This window comes from Oryzias melastigma, linkage group LG22, assembly GCF_002922805.2.
Source record: "Oryzias melastigma strain HK-1 linkage group LG22, ASM292280v2, whole genome shotgun sequence".
NCBI classification, from domain to species: domain Eukaryota; kingdom Metazoa; phylum Chordata; class Actinopteri; order Beloniformes; family Adrianichthyidae; genus Oryzias; species Oryzias melastigma.
Genome location: NC_050533.1, coordinates 27,296,243 through 27,311,984, shown reverse-complemented (window position 1 = coordinate 27,311,984; position 15,742 = coordinate 27,296,243). Strand labels below are relative to the sequence as shown.

The 15,742-nt window shown below is 41.1% G+C and overlaps 1 protein-coding gene across 3 annotated transcripts in view; it reads left to right on the top strand.

The window, feature by feature from the left end:
- The window catches only part of LOC112138810 (transcription factor IIIB 90 kDa subunit), a 126,411-nt gene that overhangs the window by 68,997 nt on the left and 41,672 nt on the right, over positions 1 to 15,742 (top strand). For all 3 annotated transcript variants that reach the window (XM_036209863.1, XM_024261451.2, XM_024261452.2), the window contains exons 13-16: positions 4,832 to 4,893; positions 6,566 to 6,647; positions 6,884 to 6,936; positions 8,586 to 8,851. In XM_036209863.1, coding sequence (XP_036065756.1) covers positions 4,832 to 4,893; positions 6,566 to 6,647; positions 6,884 to 6,936; positions 8,586 to 8,851 — 463 coding nt within the window. The remainder of the gene's footprint in view (positions 1 to 4,831; positions 4,894 to 6,565; positions 6,648 to 6,883; positions 6,937 to 8,585; positions 8,852 to 15,742) is intronic.

The following is a 15,742-nucleotide window of genomic DNA, read 5'->3' as shown; positions in this document are numbered from 1 at the left end:
ATCTGGACTCGACTGATATTTACTGGTTTTATTAAAACCAAACTTTTAGAAACAGAAATGTGCTAGTAATGAACTCGTGCTTCAGAACTGTTTCCTCCAAACACTTCATTCTTTAGTGGAAACTCTAATGACTCTGTTATTGTTATTTAACAAAGTACTACACCTGTTTACTAAATGAATGGATCTCCAAGCATAGTCCAATAATTCACTCTATTGGACTCATACGTTGTCTGTCATCATAGTTCAGTCTGCAGCTTTTCCATTGTCTGTACTGCATCCATAGTTTCCAACAGGAATAGAGCAGAGGTCTGAGTAAACTCTGAGGAGTTTCAGAAACCTAGAATGTGAGTCAACGCTGCTTTGGTGAGGAGAACGGTCCAGGATGAACCCCGTGACTGCATCAGGCCTCCAAGCCTCACTGTTCCTCAGCTTTATGAGAACATGTTTCTTTAAGCCTGAGGTGGGGGAAGCAGGTGCTTGAGTGGGCGTCCACGCTCAGTCTGGGCTCCTTCAAGGTCAAGAAGGTCGACTTGTAATGGGCGCACTCAGTCTGCCGGCGTCTCTGAGGATCTCTGCCTGGGTTTGTTGCCTCTGCTGGCTGGTTGTTTCTGCGGGCAGAGCTGGCATGGAGCCTTATTACCTCCTCAGCTGCAGGCAAGGACCTCTCTGCTGGAGCTCGCTGTCTGTCTTTGTCGTCCTTCACACTCGTCTGCGCTCCAGACATGGCAACAGCATTCCTGCAACAGTCAAATTCATTTCATCACAATCATCTTCGGCCATAAATTCATTAACTCAGACTATGATAAAACATGTCTTTGATTTTAAACCAGATTCACAAATTAAATCGTACCAATTCAATAGGGCTGGGTATCGATTAGAATTTCTAGAAACAATTCGATTCAGAAGAGCCTGGATCGATTCGATTTAGACTTTTATCGATTTTTTTTTTTTATCCTCTCAATTCAATTAAATGTTGCGTTTACATATTTATACACATTTGTTTTGAAATACATTAATAATCTACTGTATGATTTGAATATATTCATATTAATCTGATCCAGTTCACATACTGTAAATGTATCAGTGAAATAATGAGATTGTTAATATCATCCAGTGTTACATGGATTCTCTAAAGGAGAAGTTCTAACTAAAATGTTCAGATCATTAACATTGTAAACATTGTTCTGCTTCTCCTGGAGGACGTTTCAGTTTGGACACTAGGTGGAGATCATGCTATAGTATTAGATCTTATTCCAGAAGAAAAATATTATGTTTTAGACCAAAAATTGTTACTTTAAGAATATTTCCTCAAGATAGTTTGGAAAATTCATGCCTGTGCGTTTATAAAGATGTTCATTTAATCAGAAATGTTCGGTCAACCGAGCGTTAGCATTAGCAGTCCTATGGGAAATTTTATTAAATGTTAGCATCAAGCTAGGGGACTTTAGCTTTATGTGCTAAATCAATTTATATTTTTATGAATTGATTATTGATCTGTTAAGTTTAAATTGATTCAAATGGATGAACCAATTTTATCAACCCAGCCCAACAATTAACATTATAGAGTTGATCTCCTCCTTACTGTATACATCTATGGTTCACACAGATGACTAGAATCTCCTTTATCCTTAAGATTGGTGTAGTTTAACTGGAAACATATTCAAGTGCAACTAAGTTTTATTATTGCAAATGAAAAAAGAGTTTTTAATTTAACTGCCATAAAAGTTTCAATTGAATATGTCAAATATTTCGGTATTACTTTGTAATAAGATTCCTTAAGGAGCTTTATTAGAAACATTAACACACATTATTAATCTGTTTATAGGATGTTTATTAGACATTTATTAGCACAATAAGCTAAATAAGGTGTATTAACATACTAAATATGATTAATTAACATCTAAAGTAAGACCAAGGCCACATTAATAAACTGCATATAAGCTTAACAAGTGTATTAAGAATCTTTGTAAACATTATATTAAATGTTTTACTCATCTAAGTGTTACCAATATTTCTAATGCATGTTGTTAAATCCTTCATCATTGCTGTGGGGAGTAGTGAAAGTAGACCTGTGTTTTTTTTTTGATTTTTTCAAAACAGCTAGCATGTAGCTGAAATATTAGCTATACTCTAAAACAGCCTAAAAAATCCTAGTAAATTCCAAAATACTCCAAAAAGCTAGCAGAACTGCAATTTTTAAAACTCTGAACTGTAACTTTGTAACATAATTATGAATAATAAAAAGGCAGGAATATTATTCCAGAATAAATTAACTTAAACCTTAAATAACTTTCAATATTTTACTCTCCAAAAAAAAATTTATATTGTCAGAATTCTACAAGTTAGAAATAACCTCAAGATAACATCGGGTCATTAATAACAATAAGATAAAATGATCTGGAGGGCCGGATAGAATTACCCGGAGGGCCGGATCCGGCCCCCGGGCCTTGACTTTGACACATATGCTTTAAAATATGCACAACAGATAAAAGTTAAAACAGTTTTTTTTAATTTGCCATGAATTTGTAAATCTGGTTGATGAAGCAGGTCTCACATGAAGGTAAAGAGGCATCGAGCTTTGCAGCGACGCCATCTTAATCCAGAGTGTTGATGCATCTCAAACTTGAGTGTGCACATTCTTTTGTACGCTCTGACACTGTGCGGCTGGTTGGATCAAACTAGCAAGTGTAGATTTATCAAAGCAGCGGCTGAATAATAAGTAGGTGATTGCTCCCTCCCCCTTCAGTCTCCGGGGGTGAAGCGCTGTTTTCAGCTCTTTGTCTGCAGAAGCTTGATCTTTCCCAGGGCTCTTCCCGCTCTTATCTCTGCCTCACACTTCATGCAGAGGAAGTTCTTAGAGGGCTGGGCCTGCTAGATAGCAGCTGACCGTCTCTTTCCTCCACACCACTTTCTCTTTTGAGAAGGCAGCAATCTCCTCTGTGAACCAAACCACTGACCAGATTAAGCAGCACAACCTCTGGAGCAGAGACTGGCGTTCCCCCTGTGAGGGTGGCTGTTTTCCCCGAGCACCTGTCTGTCCTTAATGACGAGAAAGCAGCCTGTGGACTCAGGTGGCTCATCTTTGAAGCCTGTTAGCCTGTTGGGAGTTTGAACTTTTGGAAGCACGGCGCTGTGAAAATGTCAAGGAAGGAAATCTGTTAGAAGTTAAATGATTGCCACAAACCTGATTCTCTGTCTCTCGAAGTCCCCCATGAGAAAAAATCCTGTTTTTAGAGTTTTTAACATGTCTGTGTCATTTTTCTTCTGAAAGAGAACAAATGTAATAAGAAATCATTTTGTTTTTCCATTTCCGAGTATTTCTCCTTTTAAATCAATCAAACTGTCTTGGACAGACTCTGTTTGAATGAATGATCTTCTTTCCATCAACAGCTCTGCTGCACATGCACTAAACCCTCATCTGTTCCTAGTGTCTAGTTCAGGTTCTGGAGAAGAGAAGATGGTATCTTCACATTGACTGCAGTCAAATGAGCCGCCGTTCACATTTCTGTGGTCAAATCAGCATCACTGGATTTTTGGTGTGAGTTTCATCCAATACTTACGGTAGCAGGACTGAGAACGCTGGAAAATCTCCACCAGACTCCACGGAGCTTCTTGATGTGACCACGGAAATGTGAACGGCGGCTCATTTGACCGCAGTTGGAAAGGATTGTAAATCAATGAAAGAGCATTTTGATGTTAGCTTTGATTATTTTATCAAGAACTCTGAGAAACCAATGATTGAATGTATTGATCACAGTCAATAAACATTGGAGAATTAGCTAAAAGAGTCTTTGGTGAACTGGAAGGAGAAAGAATCAGGATTTTGGAGGAAGTTCTGTCCATGAAGATCTTCACTTCCTCGTCCAGCTGACATCCGGATCAGAACCATACGGCTGGACATTACCCAGATTGATGGAGATTTTTATGTAGCAGCGGGGGAGATTTATGCTAGAGAGACACAGAGCTATCATAATCAGACAGGGGTGGGGGGGGGATCAGGGGTGGAGCACCAAGAGCCACGCCCCCTCAGAGGAGATTTTGGAAACAGAGGCTTCAGATTAATATGAAAAATGGCTTTTTAAGACATTTAGGTTGTTGGATTTTCTTTGAAAACTTAGTAATCATAATTAAAACACTACTGGGAATGTTTTTTAAATTAAAAAATTTGTCATAGGGGACTTAATTTTTTTTTTCCATCTGTCCTGCTTTGATTGACTTTCTGAAGTCTGCAGGCTGCTGCAGGCGCCGTCTGTAAAAAAGCATTGAATCATGGTGGAGGATCTTCTGGAGTGAAAACTGCTGGATATCTGTTGATTGTTTCAAACTGTCAAAGTTCTTTGTTTACTTTATCAATCTTTCCCACTTTGATTGAACTGTGAGCATTGAAATGCTATTTTCTTTTTATCAGCACTTTCAGATGTCTGTTGTTCCTTTTTGCATCGCTTCCATCTGCGGCAGACGCAGTGGAAGCTGGAGAGCGTCTCAGACGTCTCATAAAAAATGCAAATTGTTGTTTCAGCACCTCAGCAGAAGCAGGCCCCAATCTTCAAAGTGTTTTGTAATTGGAACAAAAGTGTTTTCAGGTAGATCCACTTAAACAATGCTAAAGCCTGTTAGGGGTTTTCGGGGTCACAGTGTGTTTTCTCTGTTGATCACCCCTGATGGAAGCTGAATGTGGGTGTTTGTCTCTGTGAGCAGCAGAGGGGTGTTTTTGTTTTCTGGATAAGCCGACGTTTCCTGCTTTGTCCTCTGGGATGGGAAGCTGTAGTGAAAATGTGCATCACAGCAGATTCTGTGAGCATGTCCGTTCTGCTTGTTGTCTTCGTGACAGATGGCGCTGCTGACAGCGGGGAGCTGGACCTGAGCGGGATAGATGACAGCGAGATCGAACTGGTGCGTACCTGCTGCCTAATGAGCTCCAGTCAATTCCTCCAGACAGCCAGCCCTGAAGACAGCCAGGTTTTGCAGTCCTGATTAAAACATGCTGGTCTGAAAAAGAAATGCTGCTTTGATAAGTATGAAGACTATATCATAGATTTAATGCTGTTTGTTCTACAAAAAATTCCTGTAAATCTGCTGTCTCTACAGGATTATCTGTTTTTATGGAACAAACATTACAAATGTGTTCATTTATATTTTAAGTGACAATAAACAGCTGTATTTAAGTGCATTACAGCCATAGATGTGGCTGTAACACGTTAAGATCAATCATAATGTCAAAGGTCAGGGCAGCAGGAAGTGTTTAACTTTGAGCGCTGACGTTCAGTAAAGTCAGACGGTGAACCTGACTGTTACAATCCCACAAGCAGAACCTTTCATTCCAAGTACTACAGCAGTGTTACCACATGGGACACGAAGGACTGATTATTGTGTGTACGGAGGTGTGATGTCGAGCACACAAGTGACTCATCACTGCAGACTGTTGCTCTACCCTAGGGGTGTCGCACTCCATCACACAGGGGGCTGAAATCCAAAACACACCCCAGGATAAACATTTATCAAACACTCTAAAACTACATTTTTAGAAATTTAAATCTGTAACTTTTTAACATAATTATGAACTAGATATATAGCATTACCTGTGATAATGCTAGTGTGAATGCTGTAAGCTAAATTTGGCCGCTGAAGATGCTGAAATTGATAGATAAAAACACTGAAGATGATAGCCAGCTAAAATATTAGCTAAATGCCAAATTAGCCTAAAAACAAAACAAAAAAGCTTAAGTTAGACTAAACAGCTAGCATGTATCTGAAAAAATAGCTAAGCTTCAAAATAGCCTAAAAACTGGAAAAAGTCTAAATTAACCTAAACAGTTAGCAACAAGTTTAAATGTTACTTAACTCCAAAGTAGCCTAAAAAATCTTAATAAATGTCAAAATAGTCCAAAAAGCCAATTTTTAAAACTTTAAAACTGTAACTTTTTAACATAATTATGAATAATAAAAGGCAGGAATATTATTCCAGAATAAATCAACTTAACCCTTAAATAACTTTCAATATTTTACTCTCTATAAAATATATTTTGTCCAAATTCTACAAGTTAAAGATGAGCGCAAGATAACATCTGGGCATTAATAATAATAAAATGATCTGGAGGGCCGGATAGAATTACCTGGAGGGCCGGATCCGGCCCCCGGGCCCTGACTTTGACTCATATGATTTGTTGGACAGTTGACTGCTGGTGGAACAGGCTTCCACACTGGCGGTGAGGAGCAGGTCCTGCTGCTCAACTCAAGGAGGAGTTGGTTCCACCTCCTGTTTTCATTATAATTGTTGATGTTCTGAGCCATTATAGAATTGGTTCTGTTCCTTCTGCATTTGAGTTTGAACCATACGTGATTTTTCGCATCAGTACTTGAAGATGGAGAAAAGAGGGAGTCACGAGTTAGCCCTTTAATGTTCCATTAGCTGGATTTGATCTTTTTTCCGATTTGAACTGTGTCCTCGCATACCAGATCAAGAGTGTTGATGAATCATTTTGGTTAAAAATCCGCCTGTAGGAGTTTATTAGGAAAGCTGCTGTCTGTCACTGCAGCCTCAAAGTTGCCTTTTGCCTCTCTGCAGTACCTGCTGAGTGAGAGTGAAATCAAAATCAAGACGGCGCTCTGGATGGCGGAAAACTCCGACTACCTCAAAGAGCAGAAAGGTACTTTCAGGATGCCTCTTGATGTCTGAGCAGCGTGCATTTGAAGGTGGAGTTTAACTTCCATTTGCATGCAGAGACTGGTAAGCTCCTAGATGTGCCGTCTGCTCTCAGTCTCTCGGTTTATCAACCAGTGTTAAACCTCCGGCTGAGCCTACCCGCTTTCGCTGGTAATTTCCCACAGTAGTGCTGACTTTACAGCCTCAGAACTGATATTCTTCACGCTTTCTTGATTTCAGAAAAGGAAGCAAAGATAGCGAAGGAGAAGGAGCTGGGGACCTACAAAGAAAAGGTGAGCAGGTTTCTGCTGAGGTTCTCACAGAAAGACAGGGAGCGGCCCGGATCCCGAACAGAGTTTCTGTTTGTTACGCAGTCTCTGCACACAGCAACCTGCACCGTTGTTACATGGATGTCTTCATATTCAGGCAGGATTTGCATGATGTATCCCTGTCACCCTCCACACTAGCTGCAGCTTCCGTCAGGCACTTTTCCTCTGACGGATGATTGATATTTATCCCGATTTGGAGATTGTAAAGATGAGAATATTTCTGCCTTTTGGGACATCACTAAAATTCTTGCATCACCTTCATGTCTGCTAACTAGGAATGTAACGATTAGGTCAAATCACGATTTGATTCAGTTTTAAAGTCACAATTTTGATTTTTTCAGATTTTTTTTTTCTCTACACAATGAATTAAATTTAATTTAAGGCCAACTAGTGTATTGTCCAGATTATAAGTTACACCGGAGTATAAGTCGCAAGAGAAAAAAAATGTCTAATCAAGAAGAAGAAAACCATATGTAAGTAGGGTTGGGCACCAAAGTTTGGTTCCAGTTAGGAACCGTTATGATTTATGCAGTTCTACCAAAACTGAATGAAGCTGCTGCAAACGGTTCCTCATTTCAGTGCTGAGTTTCATTGAAGGTCTGTTTGTCTGAGGACATGTCAGTCACTTCTACTCTGTTCAGTACGTTGAAGTTCTAGCCAATCCCTTTGCCTTTCCTGTGATAGTGGGCGGGCTCACATAAAAGGGCTGACTGGGCCGAGCACGCACGGGGCGCACGCCGCACTGCAGTGATGTCACCCAAACACTCCCTTTTAGTGAATAAAAAAAAAAATACTTGTTCTCGTTCATCGCCGTGTTTTTAATGACTTATCGCGCGAGTTGGTTTGTGCTTTATCGCAAAATTATGATTTAATGGAAACTGTGTCATTTCAAAACTGTGTTTTTTCAAAATTCCTAGAATTTCAATAAATTTTTTGTGTAATGTGTAATGGAAACGCAGCTAGAGACACAGAAACAGCGGAAGTGACTGTGACCCCTGGGTGAGATAAAGCCCCGGTAACCCTTCAGGCTAGCTGAGGATCACATGTTTGACACGGTTTACGGCTCGGAGGTTATGGAGTTCTGGTTGAATAGGAACAGCCAGGACGGCAAAACACGACGGCACCAAAAACGTCAATTTTGACTTGGTGGTCCTAACTATGCATCAATATGTGAGGACTTGGGAATGAAAATATGTTGATTTGGGAAGATGTAGACATTATCTTTATAACTGAAGGAACAAAATTGGCACTGATTAGGAACCGAAACCAAAGAAACGCTGCAGCACCGGAACCGAATAAAACCCAATCGTTGCCCAACCCTAGGGATAAGTTCCTCTGGAGTATAAGTCGCAATTTTGGGAGGAAAGCCTGACATTTCAGAATAAATCCGCCAAGCCTAGCGTAGCTAATAAATAAATAAATAAATATAATAATACTTTTTTTGATCTGTATAAGGAAAATATCGAAGTTTAAGTTGAAAACAATCAGATTCTCTTCCTCTTCGAGCCACTTTTCTCCTTCAGAATCTACAGGAAGTATTGTGTTAACCATTAAAAAATGAGAGATTAAGGGCTAAAGAGTTAAAGGTCATTTCACTTTTTTGTTTTCAACAGCCAAAAAGCTCAGGAAAGAGACGCTCCCAAATCCGAGCGAGCACGGCTGACGAGGCCATCGGGAAAATGCTCGAGCAGAAGCGGCTCTCCACCAAGATCAACTATGACGTGTTGAAGGATCTGAACATCAAGCCCAGCACCAGCCCAGCATCCAAAGCCGAGTCTGCAAAGAGTGAGTCGTCTGGCTCCAAGTTGAGCCGACGCAGCACCAAACCATCTCAGACTCCCATGGGCCTCAGCGTTCCGCTCAGCATTCTGGGAAAAAGGTGCGTGGAAGCGTGATACACCCGAGGTGTGTTAGTGGTAGTGTTGCCGGATTTAATGCTCAACTTCAAATGAGTTTGATGGTTATCAAAAATGGTTTCTTCATGAATCCTGTGGTGACAGCAGCCACCATTTCTCTCAACATGGAAGCTTGTGCCCACGAATCTGAGCGCCGTGGTGGCTGATTTCTCAGTCCATTGTTAGTCTCCAAAGCCATCGTCCATGTGAAGAACACATGCTCAGCTGATGAGCACGGATGATTGGTGTTCAGTCAGGGCAGTTCCAGCTTCTCTTTAATATCCAGACACACAGCGTTTGCTGGCTCCTCTTCATGAGGAGGACGGCTCATCCACCCCGCTGCCTCTTAAAATAATCAGCAGTGACAGAGGGACAGATGCTCGGCTTGCTCCTGGACTACCCTGGTTTATTCTCATTTTATTCAGAGATGCAGCACGTCTGCCAGGATTTGTCCTAGTGGTTCCCTTTCAAAGATTCATTCTCGGACAGATCCGCGCTGAGCCTTTCAGGCTGCAGTAATGGGTTTCTGCAGCACGGAGACGGCGGTCTCAGTCCGTTTGCTGTTGAGGGAAAATTGGTTTTTCATGGCTCTGTTTTTAAAGCCCTTTCAGTTAATATTGGTTTTAGGTAGCATCTTGAAGCAGAAAGGGCTTGTATAAGAGCATGAAGGTGATGTGTAGCCCCTCGGGTTCCCCTCTTTTTGCTGTGTGGTAATCTGAGCTGCTTTCGTCTGTGGTGGTAAATCCTGTCCTGAGCTCTGAGATGATGCTTATGTGCTACATTTATGCTGTTTAAAACTGACACCTTTTTCCCTTCAAATAAAATGAAATATTTTTAGATATAAAGCCCACAGACGTATGGGACTGGTAAAAAGGCTGAAGAAGAAAGTCTCCACCAGGGCTGGGTGGATAAAATCGATTCATCAATTTAAATCGATTTAAACTTAACAGATCAATAGTAGATTCATAAAAATATGAATCGATTTAGCACATAAAGCTAGAGTCTGCTAGCTTGATGCTAACGTTTAATGGAATTTCCCATAGAATGGCTAATGCTAACGCTCGGTCGACATAGACATTTCTGACTAAATGAATGAAATATATATGCATATGTATACTTAAAACAGAGGATTTTGCTTTCCCTCCCTGTAACTTTTGAAAAAATTTTAAACAATAAATGGCATGTGCTTGTATAGCTCTTTACTACCTTCTAAAGGTGCACTCACACCGAACGAGATTCCCACAACAGATTTGCTTGCCCCGCCCCTCTTTAGTTAAGCAACGACTTCACTGCTCATTGCTTGTCAAAATGAGTGGACAGGGCAAGTAAAAAAAAAAAGTGTTCCTAACTTTGATGCCGAATGTGGGAGGAGCTACCAGCTAATGAATTTAGGATGTTTGCTATAAGGAACGGTGTCTGTGGATATCTCACTTAGAATGAATGAAGACACAGATGATGTTGAGAAATAAATCAGGTTTATTTATTGTGAAGAGTTCTACAAAAACATCAGTAATCATGTCTCCATGTTTGAGTTTATATGATTATTATTAAAAGATTTTCCCGCTACAGGGAGCTGTGTCTGTATGACAGCCACTTCCATGGTGTTTCTGTGTCTCTGTGTCTGAGCTTGAAGGCTGACCGTCTCCTATTAACCCGAGGGAGAAAAAATAACATGAGGGGACCTTTTTCCTTTTTCTCTAATGTCTGGATGAGGCCCGAGCCGGCAGCTCGCCTCATGTTGCGTCTGCTCCATTGACTTAACATTGAAACTGGTCGCCTCTGTTGAATCACGTTCGGTGTGAACGTGCTTTAAGGCAGGAGTCTACAACCTTCAACACTTAAAGAACCATTGGGATTGATTTCTCACCAACCACAACTCAGATGGAGCCACAAAGTTTTACAAAAATAAGACGCTCATTTGTATTTGTTATTTACTATTATGATAAAAAAATTAAAACATTATTGTTTTTGTGTATGAATGAAACATTAACATTGTGAGAATAATAGCATTTTTTTTAAATACAAACTTGGTTATAACTTTGACATGACTCCCTTTCAAAATAAAAGACACAGGATTATCTCAATGCAGCAAATTTTTGTATTTGGTAGTTTGATGTCAGCAGTAATTAAAATGACTATATACAATTTATTTTATAGTTTTTGGTGGAAATTGATGTGTAGAAATAATTCAGAGGGAATTAGTGACTCTTACTGTGTTTTCTGGACCAATTAAAACCTTTGAATCGGTCCATTTTCTAATCCGGTGTGTGAATCCTGGTTGTGTTTGCTGACCTCGAGTTCGGTGGTACACGGCACTCTGTCCAAATGTTTTAGTACGACTATGAAGTTGTAGTGCTTGATTGATTGTTGGAGCATTGTGGGTACTGTAGTCAGGAGCCTGGTGGAATGATGCATACTATTCTTCAAATGTTTGAGAATAACTTGAAGTTTTTGTTTTGATGAATGTGCCTCACAGTCAGAAAAATGGGCAACTTTTTAAGATGAAAACCATTTTAATTTCTTCAACCAGAGAGCCACAATGGGGGATCAAAGAGCCACAGGTTGCAGACCCGTGTCCTAAGGCCCAAAGTTCCTTAGAGTCACAGTCCCATTCACTCATCCAGACTCTGACGGCGGCTCCGCTGATGAACATGGCCCCAACCTACACCCACCAGGGACAATGTGGGGTTCAGCTTCTAGCACAAGGATACTTTGGCACATGGGGGTGCAGAGTGGGGACCAAACCTGCGATCTTCCTATCAGAACCATGTTTTTTATTCATTTTTTTGCATTTGCAGATGTAAACATATTTGGTTAAATGTACTGAAGACAAGAATATTAAATCCATCCATGTATCTTCAGAACCCACTGATTGCTTTTAGAGTTGGGTGAAAGTGGGGTTGACCCTGGGCAGGCTGCTCGTCCTTTACAGGGCCACACACACTCACACTCATCAGTGTTTCTATTGTGTGAGCAGCCTCAGCGTGGTTGTTTTGACTCCACTGTTTGTGTGTTTACCCGTTGACAAACGTGGGCTCCAGCCGTGCGGAGAGGCTGCTGGATTTGAGTCGCTCCAATTGTCTGATGGTCGCCTTAATGGAAGGTCTTGGAGAGACAAACTTCATGAATAAAACGGGCAAAACCACTAAGGTTCAGAGGTTTGGATCTCCTCATAGATGGTCTCGACCTGCTGGAGTCTTGAGTTTTTAAGAATGAAAGTCTGGTGTTGTTTGACCTGTTTTTCTTCACAGAATGCATTCCTATCTTGTCAATGAATCATTGATGGGAATCTGGGCTTGAATCATTCATTCTCCCTGCCTTTGTGTCTTTCCCTGAATGGACCGGTCCATCCATTTACCCCGTCTTTGCTGAGCTCAACACTTTGTCATATGAAATGCACAACAATGTTTTCTCCCCCTGCAGTTTGCAGCTCTCTGCTGGTCGGCTGTTAAGGCTTAGAAAGCAGAAAATCCCACAGGACCTAACGAGCAGAAGAGAAGTGCTAATCTCCTCTTCCCTCAGTGGAGGTTTAGTTGTAGCTATGGATTAAAAACCCACTAAAACAGCAGAAGGGATCTCAGACAGGAGCTGTAACACTCAGAATGGGCTCTTTCAGCACAGCGGTGGAGGAGCTGACCATTGCTCCTCCATGAAAAGGTTGTTGTGCTGCGCATTGAAAGTGGTGGTGTGGGGGTGTGGAGAGCCCTATGTAAGTGCAGGAGAAGGCCGGCTGACAGTGCAGCCTTTGTGCTTTGTTCGGAGGCCTGCTCCTTCCATCTTCATGCTCCTACAGGTTTTAGGCGTTTGCTTCCTCAGCTCAGATCAAACTGGATCTGGTCTCTTGTTCTTTGCTTGTTTTTCTTTTAGTGTGGTTCACTCCTTAGCAGAGAAAATGAAAAGCTGGAGCTGCAGCTGAGCTTGTTTTCATGTGAGCAGACACATAAACAGATGAGATGGGGTGGTCACAAAAAGATGCTGCCCTAAAACACAGACTGCAGACTGACCCAGAATTGGACTGATCTCCCTAGTCTGACACACCCAATGCCAGCAAAGCGGAACGCATTTTTGCCTCTTCTTCACCTGCATCTTATCCCAAACAGAAGAGGCTGCCTTTCAAGTTGAAGTGAGACGGCTCTGTGCTGAACGGCTGAACACTTTTCTTCATGCTTGTCTCAGGACACGATGCACACCTGACTGGGACCAGCCCGGTCTGTGGGTTGTCCATCAGACAGTCCGAACCACCCCTAAGTGGATCCCCCCTCAGACTTGTTGAACTGCTGGGATTATTCTAGTGTGGGACGATTAAATGAGTCGTGCTAAAAAGAAGTCGCACCAACCTGATGTCAACATTTTCTTATAAAAATGTTCCAGGCATCATGAAAACAGCTATTAATGTTCCGTGGGACTTTCCAGGTTTCTGTTCCAGTTGACATAGTCATCAAAGCGGATTTCTGGGATGAACCGTTCTTAAATCTGTTAGCCTTATGCTCTCTTGTGGGGTCCAGATGACCCCACCCTGACATTGATGTGTGACCCCTCCCATGATGAAGGTGGACAGGATTTTATGTCTGCCACATATACAATTAAAGATAAAAAGTCCTTTAAAAAAAAAAACTCAATGTGCTGTCTTGTGGGGTCCAGATGACCCCACTTTTAATGTAAACATGCCAAGGATAAAACAAAGGGTTACACGGTTAGGTTCTGTCAGGTTTTGGTTCAATAACAGAGAAACTTCATGAGCTGGTACTGGCTTTGGAAGGCTAAGTGGGGATAAATCTCCTGTTTCAGTCATCTTCTTTAACCTACATCAAATGTGTCAAAGTCGAGGCCCGGGGGCCGGATCCGGCCCTCCAGATCCAGATATTTTATTGTTATTGATGGTCCAATGTTGTCTTGCACTTATTTCTTACTTGAATAATTTTGACAAAATATATTTTTATGGAGAGTAAAATATTGAAAGTTATTTTAAGGTTTAAATTGATTTATTCTGGAATAATATTCCTGCATTTTTATTATTCATAAATATGTTAAAAAGTTACAGTTTAAAATTGTAGTTTTAGAGTGTTCAATAATTGTTTATCCTGTTCGGCCCGGGACCTACAGTGCGCTTTGGATTTTGGCCCCTTGTGCGATTGAGTTTGACACTCCTGACCTACATTATAGAAGCTACTGAAAAGGTAAAACTAATTTTCATCCTATGAAGGAACGGCCCCCCCCATCTAATAGACACAAAGTATCTGCAGTACAGGACAGTTGATCCTGTAGAGCCTGTGACAGGAGACCCTTTGACGTTTCAGAGTTTATCATTGCTCAGGAGTCAGGCAGCTGCAGGCTGTCTCCATCTTTCTTTGAGCTCTGCTGCTTTTATAGTCTTTAACACAGCTGTGATCCTTATAACAGCATGGAACGTTTCCACTGCAAACGAACAGCTCCTTTAAATCCCTTGGATTAAATCATCTGAACTCTACAGAATTGAGTAAAAGAAAAATAAAGAAAACCTTTACTGTTTGTCAACTGACCTTACTTATGTACACTCCAAATTATTATGCCAGTGATATCCTTCTATGATTTTTCTGAATCCTCAATGCAAATGACAGTCAGCTTCATGTTCAAGTCACTAACCATCAGAGTATACATAAATGTTACTGAACAAACCTCCTAAAGATAACAGCATGTTTTTAAATGAAGACCTTCAAATGTTCCACATTATTAAACACAACAGAGTTCCTCAACATTTATAAATCCTAAAGAACATTAAAATGATCATTAGTTGAATGTCCAGTAGACTGTTTCCGTAGACCTGCAGGCTCTGGAGGATCCCACACCTTAATGTTAGCGGACTTCAAAAACACCAGCAGCTTCAAACATGCTGCTGCTTTGTGATGGTATTTTAGCAGCTGCTCTCTAAATCTGATGGATTTGTCTGCAGAAACCTTCCTCATTCTGTCCTTATCTGCACCAACCTGAGTGTCTGAATCAGACACTAATCTCTTTATTCTTTTCTTAAGACTTTTAGAGTAGCATATAATCATTTATGACCTTTGGAACATTAAAAAACAAAGAAAGTGCACGTCTGCATATAATTTTTTAAAAACGTGCAGCCAGTGTTAAACTTTTTTCTTAGTTGCACAGACCCAGAGTAAAGGGTTAAAGTTAGGATTATGGGTACAGTTAAGGTTAAACAAACAAATTGTTCCTGAGTGCTGCTGTCTCTGCAGCTCACAGCTCCACCAGGGGATGGGTCAAATGTGGAGAACACATTTACACATTTAGGAGCGTGACAGTTAATGGGACCTTAACTTAAAAGTTTAATTTTAAATACGTGCGGCCAACAAAAGAAATCCAGCCTTGGACACACTTATAATGCGTGCGGTCAATGCAGCAATGCGATCTTTGCTGCTCGTACTCTGTGTGGCCAATATGAATTTCCATCACTTTCTATGCTGGTTGCAGGTAAATACGTGTGAATAACATCAGCCAAAAACAAATTATTTATGAAAAATGTGTTATTTTTTAAAACTCTTTTCCTACCCACCTCGATCTGAGGCTCCGCCTTTTACTACTTGTGGGTGTCGCTCTTTTTATGATGTCGTCCTGCATCGTGTCTGAGTTTCACCCATGGAAATAAACATCATTCACAAAGATGTATGTGCATATAAAATCAAAGGGTTTTGGTGATCACTGCTAGCTCCTTGGAGAAAATGGGGGTGTCTGTTAGGCTGGGAGCGGTGCTGGCAGCACAGACCCCCCTAGAAGGGGCTTTTCTCACATGTCTCCGTTGCGTGGTGAGGACCCGCCTGTTTTTGTGGGTTGGAAGGGGCTGGTGCTCAGAGAGCAGGGTTTTACAGGAATACTCAGAAATGCGTGAATGGAGC